The 21,389-nt window shown below is 55.1% G+C and overlaps 2 protein-coding genes and 1 long non-coding RNA gene across 6 annotated transcripts in view; 2 read left to right on the plus strand and 1 right to left on the minus strand.

Annotated features, from left to right (window-relative positions):
• Tbc1d2 (TBC1 domain family member 2) overlaps positions 1-15,348 on the plus strand; it is a 43,085-nt gene extending 27,737 nt beyond the window's left edge. For 2 of the 4 annotated variants that reach the window (XM_029475694.2, XM_021160588.2), the window contains exons 6-13: positions 498-872; positions 4,995-5,105; positions 5,932-6,113; positions 6,687-7,163; positions 11,956-12,076; positions 13,890-14,075; positions 14,541-14,662; positions 15,080-15,348. In XM_029475694.2, the coding sequence (XP_029331554.1) occupies positions 498-872; positions 4,995-5,105; positions 5,932-6,113; positions 6,687-7,163; positions 11,956-12,076; positions 13,890-14,075; positions 14,541-14,662; positions 15,080-15,290 (1,785 nt within the window). In that variant the 3' untranslated portion in view covers positions 15,291-15,348. Of the gene's footprint in view, positions 1-497; positions 873-1,579; positions 1,636-2,893; positions 2,919-4,994; positions 5,106-5,931; positions 6,114-6,686; positions 7,164-11,955; positions 12,077-13,889; positions 14,076-14,540; positions 14,663-15,079 lie in introns of those variants that run through there. The other 2 variants (XM_085839314.1, XM_085839312.1) reach the window with 2 other exon arrangements.
• On the minus strand, positions 13,909-20,878 carry LOC147004326 (uncharacterized). The gene is made up of 3 exons (XR_015047388.1): positions 19,739-20,878; positions 15,322-15,669; positions 13,909-14,057 (listed from the first exon to the last, which is right to left on the minus strand). It is a non-coding gene; the product is annotated as an uncharacterized LOC147004326 (long non-coding RNA).
• Coro2a (coronin 2A) overlaps positions 18,854-21,389 on the plus strand; it is a 54,161-nt gene continuing 51,625 nt past the window's right edge. Inside the window, exon 1 of the mRNA XM_021160099.2 lies at positions 18,854-19,158. The gene's annotated coding sequence lies outside the window, so the exon portion shown is untranslated. The remainder of the gene's footprint in view (positions 19,159-21,389) is intronic.

Genomic DNA, 21,389 nt, shown 5'->3' on the forward strand with positions numbered 1-21,389 from the left:
GCTCCCATAACAGAGAAGCCTCATAGTGCTATAACCCGTAGAATCTCCATTTTTCTCTTACACTGTGGAATCCAGATAACAGCAAGCAAGTCTGAGCTGGTGAAGGTGGGCCGCTCTGTGATACTCAGCATGAACCTCAGCTTTGGAGCCTGGGTAACTCTCCTCTTCCTTCCAGTCACTTCTCAGCCAGAAGAAAAGGGAACAGGACCCAGGAAGCATGTGTCTCGCTGTCTCGGGTGACCCAGATGCTGCCCACATCTCTGCTCATCCATATTAAGGCAGAACTTGCTGGGATGTGAAGGGTTTTGTTGCTTTGTTTTTCTTATTTGTTTTGCCAGATAGCCTGTGCGTAGCTACCCCTCAGGTTGGACCAGGAAGTCAGAAAGGAGTGCTGGGTGAAGATGCCCAGGGATGCCGCTGGACATGCCATGAGTTCTGAGATAGTATGCGGTCGGTCGTGCCTTCCTAGCGCTCACGGCTGCTCTCTTCCCACCCAGGAGCTGGTGATCATCCTACACAAAGCCCTGGAGGCTGCCCAGCAGGAGAAGCGAGCATCCAGTGCCTACCTGGCGGCCGCCGAGGACAGAGACCGGCTGGAGCTGGTCCGGCACAAGGTGCGGCAGATCGCGGAGCTGAACCAGAGGGTGGAGGCTCTGGAGCAGGGCCGCGAGCGCCTGGCGCACGAGGCCGGCCTGCGGGAGCAGCAGGTGCAGGCGCTCCAGCAGCACGTGCAGCTGCTCATGGATAAGAACCAGGCCAAGCAACAGGTCATCTGCAAGCTCACCCAGAAGCTCACGGAGGACCTTGCCCAGCCCGCCGACGCTACCAACGGCGACTTCCTGAGCCAGCAGGAGAGGATGGAGCATCTGAAGGTAGCGCCCCCTATCGCCCCGCCCCCGTACAGCATGCTTCAAGATAGGCCCCACTCTCCACCCAGCATGCTCTTCCTCATCTCTGGGAAGGGTGCCATGAGTGGACTTCTAGTTGGGGCAGAAGTCGCCCCTCATTCTGGGACATCCAAACCAGAACTAGGTAGCATGAGGAAAATTCCTCTTCCCTCTGCTTGTGCAGACCCAATACAATGTGACCTTTTATACTGTATGAAAAACGAACAGGCTCCCAGCTTATCAATTTAGACCTGAAGGAGCCCAAGCATAGCCCAGTCTGCAGCCTGGTTGCACAGCTCCCTTCAGTACCACTCTGTTACCCAGGATGCCCAAGGCTCCCAGGCTACCCTCAGCTCAGTCTCACACGTAGAACAAGTGACCTGTGCTGGCCATGACTGGCCCAAGGCAAGGGCAGTAGGCACCACTGAAGGCTCCCCACACGCCAGCTCACTCTGGCCTGGGCCAGCCCTGCAAGGCAGTGGCTGACAGATGGGGGCTTCCCACTTTCCAGCTTCAAGCGCCAGGAGTAAAGATGCTTGCCCGGCAGCTGGTGCAGAGGTGGGAGCAGGGCTGGGCTGGAGCTCAGGTCTGTGACTGCTCTATCCGCTATGCACAGAGACTCTCCCAGACTCTCTGTGACCCCTTCTCTGCCTCGCTCTGCTTCCCTTCTCAGTCCTCATCTCTCTCCTCAGGCCACCCCAACTCACAGGGACCAACCGTGACTGGAGGGCTGGGGACTTCATTTGAGGTGTGATGCCTGTTGTGAGCTTCAGGGTCTCTGTAAGGAGTGGCCCAGGCAGCAGCCTGCCTGAGGCTAAGGATGGGTGCTCTTGACCTCACTCGCTGTCTCTAAGGACGGCACACAGAGCCAGAGCCGGTCTGGTCCCAAACACTACCTCCCATGTTTTATAACTGGGACCAAAGAACTGCTGGGTGATGGGAGGGAGAGAGAGAGGGGAGAGGCTTCTGGGAGAAGCACGGTGGGGGGGTGTCAAGCGTGGCCACTGCCCACCCTGTGAAGTAAGCTTGCCCCGGGGCTGAGTCCTGTAGTCTGCACCTTGCCAGCTGATTGGCTTTGGTCAAGTCCTCTCTCCTCTGTGGGAAGTGGCCTAACTCTTCCTGAGACTGAATAATCCTTAGAATGAAGGAAGGGGACATGAGATCCTTACCCCAAACTAGCAGGGGCAGGATGACTGTTAGCCTGTAGTCAAGGACTATATTTAGGAATACAGCAGAAGGGCGAGCATCCAGAAAGCCCCTGCCATGCGCATGGCGGTGGGGATAATTCTTGTTGCTCTATATGCCCTGGTTCTCCTTGTCTCCTTCCTCCTGGGTGTCCATGGTTTTAGACCCAATAATAGATCAGCACGATGCTGAGACATAGATCACCCAGGTGGCTCTGGAGTGCCAAGGGCCACTTGTGATCCTGCCTCGCCTAGGAGCCAGAGTGTGCCCCTCATTCACATCTGCGGGAAGATCGTTTATCACTGAGGTCCACTAGAGGAGTCTCGCCATCCTGCGATCTTATGCTTGTGGATCCTGCTCCTGAGCCCAGAACAGGGGTCTGACAGAGCTGCATGGACTAGTGTGTCTTAGTTCATAACTAGGCTCACAGCCCTTGTACCTAGGAGGAAAGTGGAGGCAGGAGGCTTAGGGATTCAAGGCCATCCTCAGCATCGTTTGAGGGCAGCCTGGACTACAGAAAGTCCTATCTGGGACAGTGAGGGACCAAACTGGGAAGACTGGGAAGTCTAGCCAAGCCGGCGTGTACAGCTGAGCCACGAGGGGAGCTGGGTTCGGATCACACAGCAGCAGACAGCATGGTAGCTCAGGCCCTCCCACACAAGCATTTCCAGTGACAGTCTGTGGTGTCTGGTCCTTCGTAGGTGGTGACAGGCTCTCCCCTCCTGGGCTCTTCCTGCATGTTGTCCTCTTGCTTTGCTCTGACTCCGTGTGGCTTTTTGTTTCTTCTCTTTGAGGTCTCTCTTTTTTTTTCCTCCCTACAGTTCTGAGCCAAGGAGAGCACTCAAGGTAGGGCACCAAGCTGATTGGCAGCTGCCCAGCCGCCATCCCCACCCACTATGCTCCAGGGGGCGCTCACACTCACCTCCCTGCCTGAGCACCTCCTGCCTTTCCCTTTGACCTGGAAACGGCCACCCTGTGTGGCCATATTCTCAAAGTCTGCTGAGTGTCTGTGCTCAGCCTGGGCGAGGTGAGCGCATGGAGCAGGATTGCATGTCCCTGGGCAGGCAGTGCTGCTTGCTGAGTGCCTGCTATGGGTTGAACATTCCCGGGTTGGGATCCTTGCTCTCTTCCCACACCAGCTGCGTCACTGAGGGGTTCACCATTAGACCCTTGTATCCTCATCTGTAAAATGGGAACAATGCTACTTTCACACTTCGCCCACGGACGGCACACAGTGGGATTGCGGGACTGACAGGCACTTTAAGCCCTCACCTAGGTGCTTGTGGCTTATCCCAGGTGCTGGGTAAGAACCCCTGTAATCAGTTACAGCAAGCAGACTGGGGGAACAGATGGGCTGTGGCCGTCACACACAGTGATCAACAGCCTGGGACTTTTCCCTGGTAGGAACGGAAAGCCTGGGTTCTCAGGGGATATAAGCGGGCAGTATGCTTGAATGGCTTCTGGAATGTTCTTCTCGATGGAAAAGAAAGACTGTAAGCTACAGCTGCAGCTCTATGCAGACCTACCAGTGGCTCACCCAGCTTCTGCTCAGGCAGCATCTGCCACTGTGTGCTGGACTGGGGGGGAGCCCAGAGCTCAGAGCTATTTATCACCGTAGCTTCATACTTTAAAAGGTGCTAGAGAGATGGCTTGGCAGTTAAGAGCAATGTCCTGAGTTCAATTCCCAGCAACCACGCGGTGGGTATCTCACAACCATCTATACTGGGATCTGATGCCCTCTTCTGGCATGCAGGTGTACGTGCAGAGGGAACACTCATGCGTAAAATAATTAAATCTTTTAAAATATACACTCATGTGCACACACACACATATATAGATATAGATATGGAACTTAGTCAGCTATAGAAAATTTCCCAGTTGTGTTTAAAAAAATAGCTATTGGAACTCAGACTGGATGTGCACACCTGTGTATCCCAGCTATTCTAGAGGTGAAGCAGGAGGAGGAGGAGGAGCTAGGGACCAGCCCAGGATACATGATAGGACCATCTCAAGAAAAGCAAAGGAGAGCCATGTGTGGTGGAATATGCATATTGCCAAGACCTGTACAGCCTTGGGATTGACCCAACAGGGACGACATGGGAAGGAAAGGAATGACAGACACGCACAGAGGAGCTAGGCTGGGCTGGCCAGCGTGCGCCGATGTACCAGTAGCGTGGGTTCATTATATGCAGCCGCACGAGGGGAGAATGACTCTCGGCATTGGCATCCCTCACGTGGTTCTGCTCAGGACTGCATCCACGACTGCATCCACTCCACACAGCCTCAGTCTTAGCCCTTGGGAGATGGAGGTAGGAGGGTCTGGAGTTCAAAGCTAGCTTCAGCTGTGTAGCAGATACAAGACCAGCTTCGGATACATGAGACCATGTCCAAAACAAACACACAAAACCAGAAAGGAAAAAGAAGGGGCTGGCAGTGGACAGCACCCATCCTCGGATGCCACCCAGGCTGGGTTTGAGTCCTCTGGTCAAAAGTATGCAAAACCCTTGAGCATCACACAGGCATGTGTACAAAGTGTTTGCTTAACAAGAAGCTATGCACACAGCTGCAAACACCTGATGCTGTGTGCTGATTTAAAAACAACCAGGGCAGGTCGGGAGGCCATGCCATATCCCAGAATGTTGAAGGGGGAGGCAGGATGCGGAGGAATTCAAGGTCTTCGGCAGCAACTTAGTGAGCTGGAAGCCAGCCTGGACTATCAGAGGCTAAGAATGGTCCAGCGATGGCAGCCATGTTGAACTCCAGGTCTAGGGTGCTCCCTACCACATCTCGCTAGAGAAGTCTTTCACACTCCCTCTCTGTGTCATTCGAGAAGGAAGTTTTAGCAGCAGCTCCTTTAAGGGTGGCTTCCCCAGAGCAGCATGTTTGTGCTACTACTGCTGACCCACCTTGCTTTTTTTCCAGGATGACATGGAAGCATATCGGACCCAGAACCGCTTCCTCAACTCTGAGATCCACCAGGTCACCAAGATCTGGAGGAAGGTGGCAGAGAAGGAGAAAGCCCTGCTGACCAAGGTACCAGGGCCAATGGCGGCATCTGTGTTCCTCCACTCCCTGCCCCTCGCTGCCCCACCTCCGCTTCCCTAATCTCTCAGCCCTGTCACTCCTGTGGCAGCTTTGCAGAAGGTAGATGTGGCATACAGGTTGGTCTGGAGTCTCTCCAAAATCTCCACAGCATTAGAGACAAGACACAGGAAGTTCTCAGTGAGAGGAAAGAGGTGGACCTGGAGAGACCAGGAGGGTAGGAAGGCCAAAGGCTCCCCAGAGGGTTGTATTGAAGTGCCCATCGACACATGCAGGTGGTGCCTGGGCAGGACGGTAGCGTTGGCAGCTTCAGCTCTGAGGCCAAGATGAGAACTGAGCTAGCCCAACAGTCATGCCAAAATTCCACTGTCTCCGTCTCACAGAGACAAAAAGCAAGGCCCAGAGAGCACATTTGACTCACCCAAAGCCGGCTGACTTGTTCACTGAAGTGGAGATAGGGGTGGGAGTGCAGGGGCACACTCCAGGCTAAGGAAGTGGGGTCCTGTTTTTGTACCCCTGTTACAAACGCATTAGCTGACCTGTCACTGGCCACAGTGCTTGCGGTGTCTGACCTGGGATGAGACTCCAAGCCGCGCATGCGTTGTGCTATATCTGCCCCTCGCCTCCTTTGATCCCACTCCCTCCTCGGTCCTGGGTCTCTTTCACTTCCCTGCTGTAAGCCATGGCCTCCTTTCTCTATCTGCAGGTCCAGGAGAGGGGTGGGCAGGGGAAGCAGAATTGGGAGGGCCCCAAAGCTGCTCGTGGCTCTGGTAGCCTAAGCAGCCCAGATGCCTGACTAGCTGCTCCAATCTCGCAGTGCGCCTACCTGCAAGCCAGGAACTGCCAGGTAGAAAGCAAGTACCTGGCCGGGCTTCGGAGGCTGCAGGAGGCAGCAGGAGCCGAGGCTGGTGACTTCCCTGAGCTGCTGCAGCAGCTGATCCAGGAGGCCCTGCAGTGGGAAGCAGGAGAGGCGGACAGCGTGGGGCTGAGCCCCGTCAGGTGAACCCAGTGGGCAACCAGGGAGGGGCTGCGGGGTAATGTGAGATCCTTGTCGCTAGTACCTCTGGCCACATATGCCAGCACTACACAGCTGTGAGCTCCCCAGGCTCAGGCACATAGGATGCGGGACACACAGCTGAGGGGGCAGGCCTGTTGGAGGCACACAGACCACATAGCCACGGCGCCCACAATTACTCAAGCTGCCTTCTGCAGCCAAACCCTGGTTGGGCACAGCAAGCAGGAAATTGTGTCTGTTGGGCTCGAGGGTCACTGGCAAGTTGTCTTCCAGGTTTGCTTTTTGTCCCTAAGCAAGTCACTTTGCGTCTCTGCTCTCTGTATTCAGCACCCATGGAATTCGGGTGAGGAGCCCCACCTCGCAGGCTCCCTGGGGATGGCTAAGGTGGCCCGAATTGCAGCCAATGCATGCATCTCTCCTAGCTCTTCTGTTTACTGAGGGGTTCTCCCTACTGTACAGATGAGCAAACTGAGGCCAGGCTCTGGAGTGGTCTCAGTGCACCCAGGGTGCGAGCCCATTCAGGGACGGTTGTGCTAATGTGGCCCTTTTGCCATCAGTGAATACGATGACTATGGTTTCCTGACGGTGCCAGACTACGAGATGGAAGACCTAAAACTGCTAGCCAAGATCCAGGCCTTGGAGGTGCGCTCCCACCACCTGCTGGCCCTCGAGGCTGTGGAGAGGCCACTACGGGACCGCTGGGCTACCTTGACGGAGCTCGCGCCCTCAGCCGAGCTCAAACAGCTCCTTCGGGCAGGGGTGCCCCGAGAACACCGTCCCCGAGTCTGGAGGTGGCTGGTCCACCGCCGTGTCCGGCACCTGCAGGCTCCTGGCTGCTACCAAGAGCTTCTAGCCCGGGGCCGGGCATGTGAGCACCCTGCGGCTCGTCAGATCGAGCTGGACCTCAACCGGACCTTCCCCACCAACAAGCACTTCACCTGCCCGACCTCCAACTTCCCTGACAAGCTCCGTCGGGTGCTTCTGGCCTTCTCCTGGCAGAACCCCACCATTGGCTACTGCCAAGGCCTAAACAGGTGAGCCCCACGGAGGTGAGTACACAGCCCTCTCTTCCCAGCGTGCCTCCGTTTCGTTTCGTATCGTATCTCAGAACCCAGGCCTTTGGGGTTGGTGCTTGCCACACTTCCTGCAGAATGTCGGGCGGGTCTTAGGAACGGTCCCTTTGTCTGCAGGAGTGCTATCAGCTCAGAGCGCAGATCTCCCTGGGTTACTGTCTGTTTGACTGTGGTCAGCAGCAGAGGGAGATAGATCACGTTGAGGATAGAACCACTCTGTTGGTAGAGGTGGCCGTCCCCTCCAACACTGGGGAACTCTCATGAGTCCCCTGGTTATTGCCATAGAAATTGCATAGTCTCCGATATTTCCCAAAGCAAGTTTGACTCAATTTAATTCGAGCACACATACCCTCAAGCTAACGTTACATAGGCTGTCTGCTCTCCCTTCAGAACAGGTGATGCGTGACATTTATCTAGCACAGAGTCAGCGCTCAGAATGCCCTCACTCATATTTCAATGGGTCCCAAGGGCAGAGACTTTCTGTATTTCTATTTCCAGTCTAAATGTGAGTGAAATTGAGCATGTGTATGTAATTTCTGGGATTTGTGAGTTAAACTCCCAGCAGTCCTGTAGCTCAGTCCAGACCTCTGTCAGGATCTATTGCTGTGCTGCCTGGGACAGGCAGTATCTGTTAGACAGCCCACCCGCTCTTACTAACCCAGCAAGACTGTGCAGTCCTTTCTACATACGTTAAATTCCAGAAGGGACACGTGTGAATCTTCTTTCAGAATAGCTGTGAAGAGACAGGCAAGACAGCCCAGAAGGTAAAGGGGTCGGCTGGGTTCGAACCCTGGATGGAACACACATGGCAGGGGGAGAGAATCAGCCCCCACAGTTGTCCTCTGGTCTCCGCACACTTGGCACGTGCATACATAGTCACACATAAGTGTAATTTTTTTTTAAAGTTTAAGAGGGCCTAGAGAGATGGTGTCTTGGTGTTTCTATTGTTGTGATTTAAAAAAAAAAACAAAAAACCATGACCAAAAGCAGGTTGAGGGGAAAGAGTTAATTTCATCTTACAGCTCGCAGTCCATCCTCCAGGGAAGCCAGGGCAGGAGCTCAGCAGGGATTGGTATAGAGGCCCTAGAGGAACGGTGCTTGCTGGCTTACTCCCATGGCTTGCTCTGCCTACCTCCTTACAACACCCAGGACCACCTGCCCAGAGGTGGCCCCACCCACAGTAGGCCAAGCCCTCCCACAGCAAATGCTATTTAAGAAAATGCCTTCCCCAGCTGGCCTGTAGGTGTTTTTTCATTTGAAACCCCCTTTTCCCAAATGACTCTAGCTGTGTCCAGTTGACAAAACTCTAGCCAGCATAGTCTGGCGGCAGTTAAACTAGGTCGGAGGACAAGGCCCAGGTTCCCAGCAGCCATGCGGTGGCCTGAAACCACCCATAACTCCAGCTCTAAGGGATCTGACGCCGTCTTCTGGCCTTCACGGACATGCATGTAAACGTGGTGCACATAACCCCACGTAAGAACACACAGATACACATGAGAACAAATAAAGCAGTAAGTGCTGGTGAATTCTTGACCAAAATTCAGGAGTAGGCGATGTAAAGATGGGGCCGGTGACGGAGACCAAAAATCTTAGCTACACAAGAAGCCGGAGCAGGAGAATCACAAGTTCACGGCCTTTCTGCCTGGACTAGAGTTGAGTTCAAGGACAGCTTGCATGATGTAGGGATTACCTTGTCTCAAAAAAAGAAAAGAAAGAAAGAAACCCGAGGCCGTGACTCAGTGGTAGGATGCAAAGGCCTGAGTTTAAACGGAAACAGAAGCTGTGAGGACCAGAAACTCCGGGATTAGGTGAGTGGTGAGTTTTAAGCTCTGACCCTGCAGGTGGAGGTGGGGACCCCATCTTCCAGCTGAGACCTGAGCTTATAGAAGCTGTCCAGAATTTCACTGTGCGTGGCAGCCCAGCAGCCTCTGGCCCTGGATTGGCCCATGCCTAGTCCTTCCTACAACCCACCCTCTAAGTGGGAACTGGGCCACAGGGGATGATGCTGGGCCACTCCCAAAGCTTTTCTAATCCAGTGTGTCCTTTACAGAAGTCGGAGGCCTTAGCCACACAGGGGATCTGAACTCCAGAGGTTGGCCAATGGCTAAGGGACAGGGAAAGCTGTCATGGTAGGAGCCTCGGGAACAGAATGCCCTGGTATAAAGTAAAGTAAGACCAACAACAAGGCGGCCACTGGAGGACATGGGAAGCAAAAGGGGGCAGGTGCCTTTCAGTATATCTCTCGAGGCTGCCTTTGCTTAAATTGATATGCAAGCACACATAATTGGTATCCACGCAAATATTTATGTTATTGCTTTAAATAGAAAGCTATGTACACTAGAGCCTGCCTCCATCTCAAGAGAGGTATTGTTTTTTGCAGCTGCAAGTCCCTTATGGCTGTCTGTGTCGCCATCTAGTGGTCAATCTTAGAACTGCATGCACTGTGGCCGAATAAACAGTTCACCTAAGGCAGCTTGTTCCTAGGGTTACAGATAATGCAGAGATGTGTGTTGCCAGCTCAGAGCAAGCACTTGAAGTCCGTTTTCTTATGAGAATAATGTGAGTGCACTAAATGTAGTTCTCGCCGCCCTCTTCACATGCCTTTCTAGGCCTGTTCAGGTGGTGTCCCATTGTACTCCCCCCCCCTCCACCCTCCCTCAGCAGTGGTGAGCCCTGGCAGGGACCACCCTCAAATAAGGCCATCTGTATGCAGAAGTCTAAGACAATACAGACTGGAGTTCCTGATCTGAGGACATTCTGAGCTTTGTGGGAAAGGGTGGGTTAGGAGAGACAGCAGCAGGCTGGACTTGGGCATCCGGGATCGGTCCCCTCTGCTAAGATGATCTTTAGTGATGGCCACTTTTGCCTTCTGAGTTCTGGTCTCCCCATCTGTCCAGTAAGATGTTTGCCTTGACCAGAGGTAACCCATAAGAAGAAACTAGAAGAGACCCGTTTGAAGGAAAGTCTCAGGTAGTGTTCAGACTCAACAGCCAAAAGTTCCATGATTACATATGTGTCCCCTGGTCACTGACAGAGTGGTAGTTGACACACAGGACATTTTCTTTTCTTGAACCTGGTGACCTCTACAGGTCCCCTCCCCCTGCTCCAAGAGCCTCCAATGTCCCAGGAGACCTGTGGCTGTTTTTCTCTTTTTGCACTCAGCTCAGAGTCAGGAGGGTTTGTATAAATACCCATGGAAGGCAGAGCCAGACAGAGCAAGGAGCCGGTCACTCCCCATGTGAGCGAGCGATCCGCTGAGGAGGGAGGGCGCGCGCTCCCTGTTTTGGGGAAAACAGTCCTGTTCTAAGTCATGAACCTCAAAAGGAAATGGAGGCCATGAACCCAATCCATGAAGAACCCCAAGATGCATAAACACTTGGCTCTGCAAGGCTCTGCAGTGCAGGCTGGGATGGCACACGCCTGCAACGCCAGCACCCGCAGACTGAAGCCAGAGGATTGCAAGTTCTAAGCCAGCCTGGCTATATAGTGAGGCTATCTCAAAATAATAAATAATAATAATAATCAGGGCTGGAGAGATGGCTCAGCAGTTAAGAGCATTGACTGCTCTTCCAAAGGTCCTGAGTTCAACTCCCAGCACCCACATGGTGGCTCACAACCATCTGTAATGAGATCAGATGCCCTCTTCTGGTGTGTCTGAAGACAGCTACAGTGTACTTACATATAATAAATAAATAAATCTTTTTTTAAAAAAAAAAAGGTCAGGAAGACATTTTAAAAAATTAAAATAAAATAAAAACCAAAGCTTCTGTAATTCCACAGAGAGCCCATGACTTCCAGTGCAGCACCCTTCTCCCTACAGCTGCCCTGAAGAGGGCTGCTCCCCAGACCTGATGTGTAATGTACAGAAGGGCCCCATGGTTCCCAGGACCCCCCTGTGTCAGAGTGTCTGTCCCTTGGGCTCATTGCTACAGAAAGTCGCGAGGCTTTGCTGAAACACTCTGAGCCTCCGCGAGTGTCTAGGACAGGCTGTGTGTTTGCCAGGGTCCATGGAAGCCGTGCTGGGGAGTGGTCTCTTGGATGTGGCCTGGATGTGTCCCCTCAGGGAAGGTGGAAGAAGCAGAGTGCTTCTCTGGGGGGAGATGTCCCCACGCAGCTCAAGGCTTGTCTGTCTGTCCCCCGCTGTCCCCCACCCCGGTCTCAGTAGGACCTCATAACTGGTGAAGGCGCATAGGAGGAAAGGGTGTGTGTGCTCAGCACAGGGTGTGCCAGCGAGTAGGGCACAAGGTCTGCTCTCCCTTGGGACCACACAGCCCCCACAGGTGGGTGGTGTCCCTCACAGGCTCTCAGAGCTTGCCAGTGCGAAGGTGAAGGTAGCCAGTACTTACTGAGCACTGACTGCGCGTTACATGCACCGGGTGGACAGTAAACATGCTGACTGCCAACAGCGCTGAGCACTGGTCCTCACCCAGCCCTGATGCGTATGAGGAGGCTGAAGCTGAGACAGGTTAAGTAGTTTACCCAAGGCCACCCAGGAAACAATCCTTACCATAATTCCCACCCAGGCAACCCAGCCTCAGAGCCTCTGTTCTGAATTGATCTCTACGGCTCTGGACTTTGACCTGTGAGCATCCTCCAAACCTCTCACCCCGGGCGCCATGACTACCAGCCTGGTCTGGGTTTAGGGCTAGCCCAGTGCCGTATGGGAGAACTCAACCCAGGCCCCAGGATGCTCTCTCTGCCATGCAGCACCGCAACTGCTGTGGGTCACTCCTGGCTCCTCCCTTCTCTGCAGGCTGGCGGCCATCGCCCTGTTGGTCCTAGAGGATGAGGAGAGTGCCTTCTGGTGCCTGGTGGCCATTGTGGAGACCATACTGCCAGCTGAGTACTACAGCAAGACACTGACTGCATCCCAGGTGAGCAGGAGGGCGGTACATGCCCCCACCTCCCCCCCCCCCCGAGGCAACCCCCTCCCCCAGAGGAGTTCCTTCAGGCCAGCAGATCCTGGGACTCTGCCTCTCCAACACAGTGGCCTTTGAACCCTCTCTATCTGCTAGGAGTCTCCTGGCACTGAGGGCCTGTAAGATGGTGAGGTCCTACCCACCTGCAAGTTGGCCCAGTGGTGACGTCATGCTACCGGGAAGCTTTGCTTCCTGGGGAGGGAGACAGAAATCAATGTCCCTTGCCATCTCCCAGTCAAGAAAAGAGAGAGGCCACGTGATGGTGGGCTGGGCAGGTGAGGATGCCACATCCCCGGGCAGGGTTGCTGCCCCGAACCAGGCAAAGAACCCCAGGCTGGCCTACTCTAGAATAGTAATAAGGTCACTGTGTGGACTTAAGAATTGTTAAGTCATATCCCCATCCCCTACCGGGTTCTTGCTGTGGCAGCCCTTCTGCCTTGCAGCCTCTATCCTTCCTTCATCACACCCCCAGCTCTTTCCCCTCCTGCTGCCATGTCTGACACCCACCGCTCCTCCTGGGTGCCTTTTGAGATGGCAGGGATCAAGCGCAGCTGCAAGGAGAGAGCCAGCTCAGACAGAAGGGACTGCGCCTGGCCTCATGGAGAGGAAGGGACCAAGTATGGTCCTTGATGCCGCAGGGTCAGGCTCCCCCCAGCTTCCTGCTCCGCCATCCTCATGTTCATCACCAGTTGGTTACAAGAGGGCTGTGCCACCCTCAACCCCGTCTGTGGCCGTGGTGTACGCCAAAAGCAGACAGGTGGCTGCTGGAGTTTCAGTCTGCAGTTTCTCCTTTCTGCCTTCTTTTCTTTTGGTTAGAACCATGTCTTAGGTCTGCCCCGCTACAGTAAGGCTGGCTAGGAAATACCATATCTCATTGCTGCGTCTTAAGATCTCTGAAAGGGAGATGCATTGTGCACCAGCATCAAGCTTGCTTTTGGTTTACCTTGACCTTGGAGAATTGGCCAAATTCAGAACAGAGAAGATAGGCAGCCGGGGACCCCACCTAGTGTCCCCGGTTACCAGCAGAGGGAGGAGTCTGCCCCTGCCTTGACTGCTGTACTGTGGATCACAGGCAGTTCTTGGTCCCATTTCATCACGGATCTGGTGGCTCACATGGGGCTCTGGCGCTGTCATGCCTCTGAGGGAAGGAGGGAGGGAGGGAAGGGCATCCCTGAGTTCTCACCACAGCAACACTGATGTCACAGGGAGGACTGTCACGGTTCTAGGCAAGAAGGAGCAGGAGGGGACACAGATCAGGGCACTGCCAAGGAGGAGGGATCTGTCCCAGGAGTAACCAGCCATGTCCACTGAAATAAATAAGGCAGAGCCACCAGGAGAGGTCACTAGCAGCTGTGGCCTGCAGCTTCCTGCTTTAGATTCCTGCCACCTGATGTGTCAGGACACACTGTGATATCAGTATCTGTCTCAGACCCTCACCCCAAGTGTCCGCCAAGCATCTTAAGAGTCAGACCAATATGGGTCTAGAGAAGCCGCCTTGAAAAGTCTCTTTTGTTCCTGAAAACATGAGACAAATTAGTTGTCAGGGACATTGGCTGGGTAAAGGGGCCAAGGACTTACCCATGGAGAGACCCATGGCAAAGCCTGTTGCTCTGCCCAAGTGTCAGGAGGCATGGTGATGTTGCTTCACCTGCCACACACACACACCATTCCCAGTACAAAACAGGCCTGCCCAGGACCTCTGACGTGGGGCCTGAAGAGCAGGCAGAGAGGGAGCCAGCCGAAGTGACAGGCCTCTTCTGCCTCCCAGGCGGACCAGCGGGTGCTCCAGGACCTCCTCTCGGAGAAGCTGCCCCGACTGACTGCGCACCTGGGGCAGCACCGTGTAGACCTCTCTCTTATCACTTTCAACTGGTTCCTCGTGGTCTTCGCCGACTCTCTCATCAGTGACATCCTCCTGCGGGTCTGGGATGCCTTCCTGTATGAAGGGACCAAGGTAAGTGTGCCTGGTCCCACTGAACGGAAAGACGGCCACCTGTCAGAGCCATCTGTGATACTAAACTGTAAAGTGCTCTGTGCAATATGAGAGGAAGCAGCGGCCCTGCCTCTGGAGCCTGGGTCTGGTCCAAGCCTTGCCTGTGACCTCACCAGGCGACCCACCAAAGATGCTACTGGGACTAACGCCCTTGACTCCAGCAGGGCAGTGCCTCTTCATGTCTTGTAGAGAGCTCAGGCATTCAGAGACCAGGCATAAAGCAATGTTTCAAGCTGTGCTTCCTTTAGGGCTTCCTGTCACCTGTCCCTCCCTCCCACTGCCTCCCACACTTCGTGGCCCTAGGCTTCCACTCTGGCCTGCCAGAAACCTCCATATTCCTGGAGTCGCTGAGTCATGCCCCCCCCGCACCCCCCCCAACAGTACCTGCCTGGGTCTCTACCCCACCTGAATCCCACTGTGCCCTAGGTGGTGTTCCGATATGCTCTGGCCATCTTCAAGTACAATGAGGAAGCGATCCTGCAACTCCAGGACAGCCTGGAGATCTACCAGTACCTGCGTTTCTTCACCAAGACCATCTGCGACAGCCGGTGAGCTGCCCGCCCCCTCTGTATCCTTGTATGGCAAGCAGGCTCCAAAGCCCACCTTCACCCTGCCATCAAGACCCAGGATGTGGGACAACCAACCCACCACTGGCTCTGCCCCTAGGAGCCTCCTGGTTCCCTCCTCCACTGCTCCTCCATTATCTTGAGCCTGGTCCCTATCCTCAAAGCTAAGCTCCCATGTGCCTCCTCCAGGAAGCCCTCCAGAGCTGCCCTTCCTTTACTGGATCAGGTACCTGCCTAACTCCCTCCAGCCTCAGCTCTAGGTAGGAATAGTCTCCCCCACCCCCATCCCCGGAAGGTTAGCTCCAGAAGGCAGGACCAACCATCATTCTAGGGTGGACGGATGTCGGGACCGGGCCGAAACTGGTAACCGTGCCCTGGCTGACTGTACCTTCCTTTCAGGAAGCTCATGAGCATAGCCTTCAATGACATGAACCCATTTCCCATGAAGCAACTGCGGCAGCTGCGGGCAGCCCACCGAGAGCGACTGGAGGCGGAGCTGAGCAAGCTGGAGCTGCTGAAAGTGGAGTACTTGCAGAGGCGGGCATCCCGGGGCAGAGCGCCACCGCCCGAGGGCTGCGTCAGCGAGGACGAAGGAGAAGGCGACAGCTGACGGACCCCTCTGTCCCCAAAGCCTTTCTCACCTTTGCTGGCAGGAAGATAGAGTTCAGCCATGGGCGGGAGGTGTGTGTGACCCTGGACCAGGCCTTTGCCCTCTCCAGGCCTTAGTCTCCCAGGCTTGCCAGCCTGTGTCACTGCCCCACAGAGCACTTTCACACACAGGACAGGAGGCAGGGATACACGCCCGGTCACCTGACCAGTCTCTGAGGCACCGCCTTTTCCATTCCTTTGGATTTCGTCTTCTGACCAGGTCTCGAGGAACTCAGGCTGACCTCAGACTCCATGCAGTCGAGTGTGGCCCTGACCTTCGGGTCCTCCTGTCAGAGCCATGATGACATAAATCAACATCCTTGCAGCTGATGGCGCTCCACCTTTAGGACAGAAGATATCTCATTACCAGGACTCCTGGGCACAAGGTGTCAGGAATGTTCCCGCTGGCACCCTCTGGCTCCAGGCCTTGGTCACCGTTATGTGGCACCCCAAGTTCAAGGCCTGCATTTTCAGGGCATCTGTCTTTCCAGACAGTATCCCCTCTGAGTTGCCACCTGGATCTGTGTGTTGAGACCACCCTGCTCATAAGGACCATCTCTACAGCCTCGTGCCTAAAGCTTGCCTTCTGTTTACAGCCCACTGGGTCATCCCAGGGGAGCCCCTGCCTGCTACCCTGAGGAACTTGATGTGGACTGGACAGTGGGCCTGGAGCAAGCATCCACTCTGGCCTGTGGGGCCAACAGGGTAGGCTTGGGAGGGGAGCAGGGCAGCAGCTCACTGGGCTCACCAGAGCCAGTTGGTAAGCAGCCTTACATGGAGGGGACATGGCTAGGTAATGACTGGCTCTCCCAAAAGCCACCACCAAAAAGCCAAAAACAGGTCGAACTGTGGGCACAGGCTGCTAGATAAACAGTGCCCTCTCTACTACTCCCCCACCAAGCCACAGCCCCCACCTCTCCTCTGCCTCAACTCTCCCTAGAGGAGAACTCTGCCAAGCACTTGCGCTCCTCCTTGGGGGACCAGAGCAGCTTTCTTACCAAGCTGCACTGTGTTCCAGCAGTGCTGGGCCTTGTGTTCAGCTACTCTTGGAGCCAGGAGGCTTAACCCTGGGGGGTAAGTGTTCTGGGACTAATTGCCTCCTCCATCCCTGAACGAGCAGGCCAAGCTCCAGTAACAGGACTCAGAGAACTTAATGTAGTGTCACACAGAAAGGGAGGGCGGGCTCTGGCCGTGACTGCCTGTGGGCACACCCACAGGGTCAACTCTAGGAAAAGAAAAAGGGGAGTCAGGTGTGGGATAGTTCCCAGCAGTTCCAACACTGGACTACACAGCCAAACAGTGTCTCAGAAACCAAATAAATAAGAGAAAAACGATGAGCCATGAGCGTCTGGGCTGCCTGAACTGGAACAGAAACAAACAAGGGGTGCGGGTGAGCCTGAGACTCTCTGGGCTGCTGCTGGGGCAGAGCCTGCCCCTCCCTCAGGGCCTGGGGCCTACCCCTAGTGTCAGGTTCCTTGCTCGCCCCACAGCTGCTGCCCCTTCCCCAGGGGCCACTGCTTCAGAGGCTGGAGGATCTGATGCCACAGCCCCACCTTCCTACCCAGAACAGAGCCGGAACTCCAAGATCGACCCCTCCCACCCCTGGACCAGCAGGCCTTCTCAGAGAACAAAGGGACAGGGGCCTAGAGACCCCAAAGCCTCGATGTGAGAGGGACAGGCTCCCAGACTACTTTGTTCAAGCTTATACCCCAAATAGACCCTTGCCCAGGGGCTATCTTCTCCCAGTGCAACACACACGTGCACACACAGAGACACTTATGCACGCACGCACAGACACAAGTAGAAAGTCAATCAGTGGGTGTCCCCCAACCCAACACACCCCATAGTGTCTGAGCAGGCCCTGGTAGGCTGTGTCCCCTTGTGTGTAACTTAGGGGTTGTCAGGGGCTGCCTTCCACACCTGAGGCAGGATTAGGAGATGGTAAGAGGACACAGGGAAAGCCCCTCCCCAGACACAGAAGAGGCATGCCAGGTTCCAGGCCTCCCCTCTGATTTACGGGTCCACGTGCCCACAGTCCCCCAGATAATCCCTGTCAAACAAGCCTGTCCCAACAGACAACTGGCCTGGCACCATGAAAAAAAGAGTTTCTTTTAAAATGATTTTGAAAGAGACCTTCCAAAGGAGATGATGCAAGCCGGAGCTTGGGAATGATGCTGAGAGAGAGGACCACCAGACCCTAGCTCCGCCTTTACTGTGCTGGGGCATCCAGATGAGTCAGCCTGCTCCAGGATAAAGCCAAGTCAGAAACACTGTGGTGGTGGGCCTGGCATGATGGCCCCAGCCTTTAGGAGGTAGACAGGAGAATGAGTTCAAGGGTTCTTCTTAGTTCATAGACAGTGTAAGACCAACCTGGGCTATGTGGGACCCTCTTTAAAAAAATAAATGGGCTGGCAAAATGCCTAAGAGGGTAATAGTGCTGTCGCAGGAGTCAGGCAGCCTGAGACCTGTCCCCAGGAACCATGTAAAAAGCTGAATGCCTCCCTACTTGGAGATGGGAGGCAGAATTGCCTGATAGCTCAGGGACAGCCAGCCAGAAATATGTAGCATTGCAGAAATAAGATGGAAGGAAAGAACTAACTTCTGAAAGTTTGCCTCTGACCCCTACCTACACAAAAGCGCACGCACGCATGGACCCTTGAGGGCAAAGGTCCAACGGCTGCGGTTGTACGCTGTGTGCTTCTGCCAGTGCAGCTCCAAGAGGGATGCAGGGGAAATTCAGATGTAGGAAACCCACAGCTCTAGGAAGAAAAATGGCCCAGGGCCCTGTGGTTCAGCGGGAACCAGAGGAAGGCTTTAGCAACTGCTGTTCTAAAGTGAGTTCTCAAGGACTCACCAGAGCTGAGTGTGGTGGTGAAGTCCTATAATCCCAGCTCCTAGAGGCTGAGGGAGGAAGATGGCTAGTTCAAAGCCAACCTAAGCAATTTAGTGGACTCTTGTTTCAGAAAAAGAGGAGAGGTCTCACAGTGTAGCTCAATGGTAGAATACTTGCCCAACAAGCATATGCAAGGTCCTAATGTTCAATTCCACCATCACAAATCATACATTAAATTAGTTATAGAGCCTACCAAGAACTCCGCTAAAGTCTCAACTTCTTATCTATGAAATGGGAGTATTATGACTACATTGAAGGCGTTGGTAGATCAAATGTAATAAATTGTGTATTTAGTTAACAATATATACAATACCTACTATGCGCCAGGTACAGTGCTAGTCTCCCTCCTCCCCCCACCCCTCACCAAACACATCACTACAAAACACGAAGAACTCTTTCCAAGACAGGTGGTGTGGCGTGGTTATTATGAAAGATATGACGTCCTATCTTCCATATTCAGTGAGCACCCGGCTTGGACGCAGCGCCCCCTAATGGCAGCAGTGGGAAGGATCTCCCGGATGCGCAGCCGCCCTCTGCTCTCCAGTTCTCCCGCCGCCTGCAGAGCTGCGGTCCCGGCGCTCGCTGCGGGATCCAGCTTCGAGCCATCTGGGAGGCAGGCGCGGTGACAGTCTCCATCTCAGCAAGGAGAAACTGAGGTTCGGGATCCGAGTCCCACCCAAAGCCTGCGGCGAGAGCGTGTCAGAGGCGAGAGTGTGTGCACGCGGGACGGGATCCGAGCTGCGGGCGACGGGCGGCGCACAGGCGGGGCCTCACCGTCCCGCCCCGCCCCGGCCCCGCCCGGCCCGGTCCCGCCCGCCGGGGTGCGCGGGGAGGCGGCGGCACTGGGCGCGGGGACTCGGCGGGCGGCGCGAAGCGCGGAGCGGGAGCGGGAGCCGCCGGAGCCGCCGCCGCCGCCACCTGCGCGGCAGCCAACAAGGTAGGGTGGGACCGGGCCGGGCGGGACGCTCGCTGCGCCCGAGCTGCGGCTCGGTGGCGGGAGGGATGCTGTCCCCGGCGTCGCGGAGACCTATCCTTCAGACCCCCGCACGACCTCACACAAAGCTCTGCCCCGCTTCAGTCCTCAGTTTCCCCAACGGGATACTGGTGCGGCCGCTCCCTCAGTGGGTGACTAGGAGCAGCGACCCCCAGGTTCGCGCTCCAGAGGTTAGGGGCCAGTCCTCACCGCCCGCGCCTCTTGCCGCGGTGAGCGGCCCGCCCTGGGCGCGGCAGCCAGTCTCGACAGGCCCTAGTGTGGCCCAGGTGCCCCGTGAACCCGAGTCGTGATTGTTCCTGTCCTGGCTGGGTTACCCGCGGGGGCCTCAGCTTCCAGTCCGGGGAAACAGTGGAGGAGGAAGCATCCCCGAGTCCCTGCCGAGGCGACCTGGGCGCGCGGGTGGGGCGAGCAGTCTGCTACCCAGACCAGGCTCATCGCCTGGAACTGGAGGAGGAGCCCCGCGCTGGCAGTGGCCAGATCTCAGCCTCAGACCTGCCTGGACCCGAGCCGAGCAAACACCCACCTGCATTCGGGCAATGGAGAAGGACGTCCTGGTCCGCGTCCTGGCCAGCTGCAGGAGCCCAGTTCTGTGTACCAGCCTGGTGGGACAGGGTTGGCACTGCCACACTCGGTCCTCAGTCCACTTGCCAGGAAGACAGTGTCTCCGGGGGTTGGGGGACTGAGCATGTATCTAGGGGTGCAGTGACTCCGGGATCTTTAAAGACCTCTGGTGTAGGGCTGGGAAGTTCTGTAAGATGCCTTTTGATGAAGGTCTTATGTTGCATTCTTCACGAGATGGGGACTCTCACTAGCTGAAACTGGGGAATCTGGTCCCACTGTGGCTGCAATCCTGATAGTGTCCCTTAGATAGCATGTGGCCCTTCTGCCTCAGAGCCTGCTCTTCTTCGAATGCTCCAGGGACTTGTTCATAACCACCTGTGCCTCAGCACAGGAATGTGTCCTTACACGTCCCTCGCCTCCAGACATCTCTTGAGGGATGTGGAGGGAGAGAAAGGCTTAAGCCCATCTCTGGACACTTCTGCCTCATTTCCTGACATCTGTCCCCATTAAGGAACAGGTTCAGCACCTCCTGGTCGCCTGCCTCCCTCTCCCTCGCCCAAGGACTTTCTTAAGGCTAAAAAGAGGAGACCCTTCCCTTTCCCCAGGCCAGCGCAGGTGGTGAGCCCTACCTCACCTAAGTGTACAGGCAGAGGGCTGGGTGGGCATCATAGGGTGCTGTGCGTTGCCAGGGCCAAAGCAGTGTGGCAGGGGACCTTGCCCTGTGGCCCCAACCTGGAGCTTCCCTGCAAATGAGTGTTATTATCCCCTCATAAAGGGAGACTAAGTATAAGTGTGGCTGCCAGAGCCCAGCGCCAGCTCGAAAGCCTAAGTACCACCTGAGTCCCCTGTCATTGGGAGCGTTTGTGATCTGGGAGGCTACAGTGATGGCGCATGAGCAGGCAGGTCCTGATTATTACAAAACCATCCCGAACTTTAAAAATGTACTGTGGAGTTGTGGAGTCTCTGACCTGAAAGGGTCTCTAGAAACCATCTCATCTCAGGCCCTTATTCTAGGGGCAGTCTAGAAACCGTCTATCTCATCCAACGCCCGTATTCTATGGGCAGATAATCACCTGTCCCTGAAGGGGGTGTGCCTGGTAAAGGCCACACAACAAACCAGCCAGGAATCCTAATTCCAAGAATGGGGTGCTTAGAAGCTAGGGTGCAGCTCGGTCGGCAGAGTTCCATCCCCAAAACCGAATCGACCGAACTTGGAGATTCACTTGGAGGTGAAGGCAGAGGATGGGAAATTCATCCACCAAAGCCAGGCTATCCTCTGCTACAAATGGAGATCAAGGATAGCCTGGGATACATGAGACCCAAGGGGTGGGGGTGGGGACATAAAACATATCATAAATGAAACAGTCTCATTGCTTTGTAAAAGCAACAGAATATAAACATAGAAAGTTAAAAAACCGTGCTGGTAGCCAGGCATGGTGGTGCACACCTTTAATCCCAGCACTTGGGAGGCAGAGGCAGGTGGATTTCTGAGTTCGAGGCCAGCCTGGTCTACAAAGTGAGTTCCAGGACAGCCAGGGCTATACAGAGAAACCCTGTCTCGGAAAACCAAAAGAAAAAACAAAACAACAACAACCAAAAAACGTGCTGGCAAG

Source organism: Mus caroli, unplaced genomic scaffold (assembly GCF_978045245.1).
Source record: "Mus caroli unplaced genomic scaffold, Mus_caroli_1 scaffold_6, whole genome shotgun sequence".
Classification (NCBI taxonomy): Eukaryota; Metazoa; Chordata; class Mammalia; order Rodentia; family Muridae; genus Mus; species Mus caroli.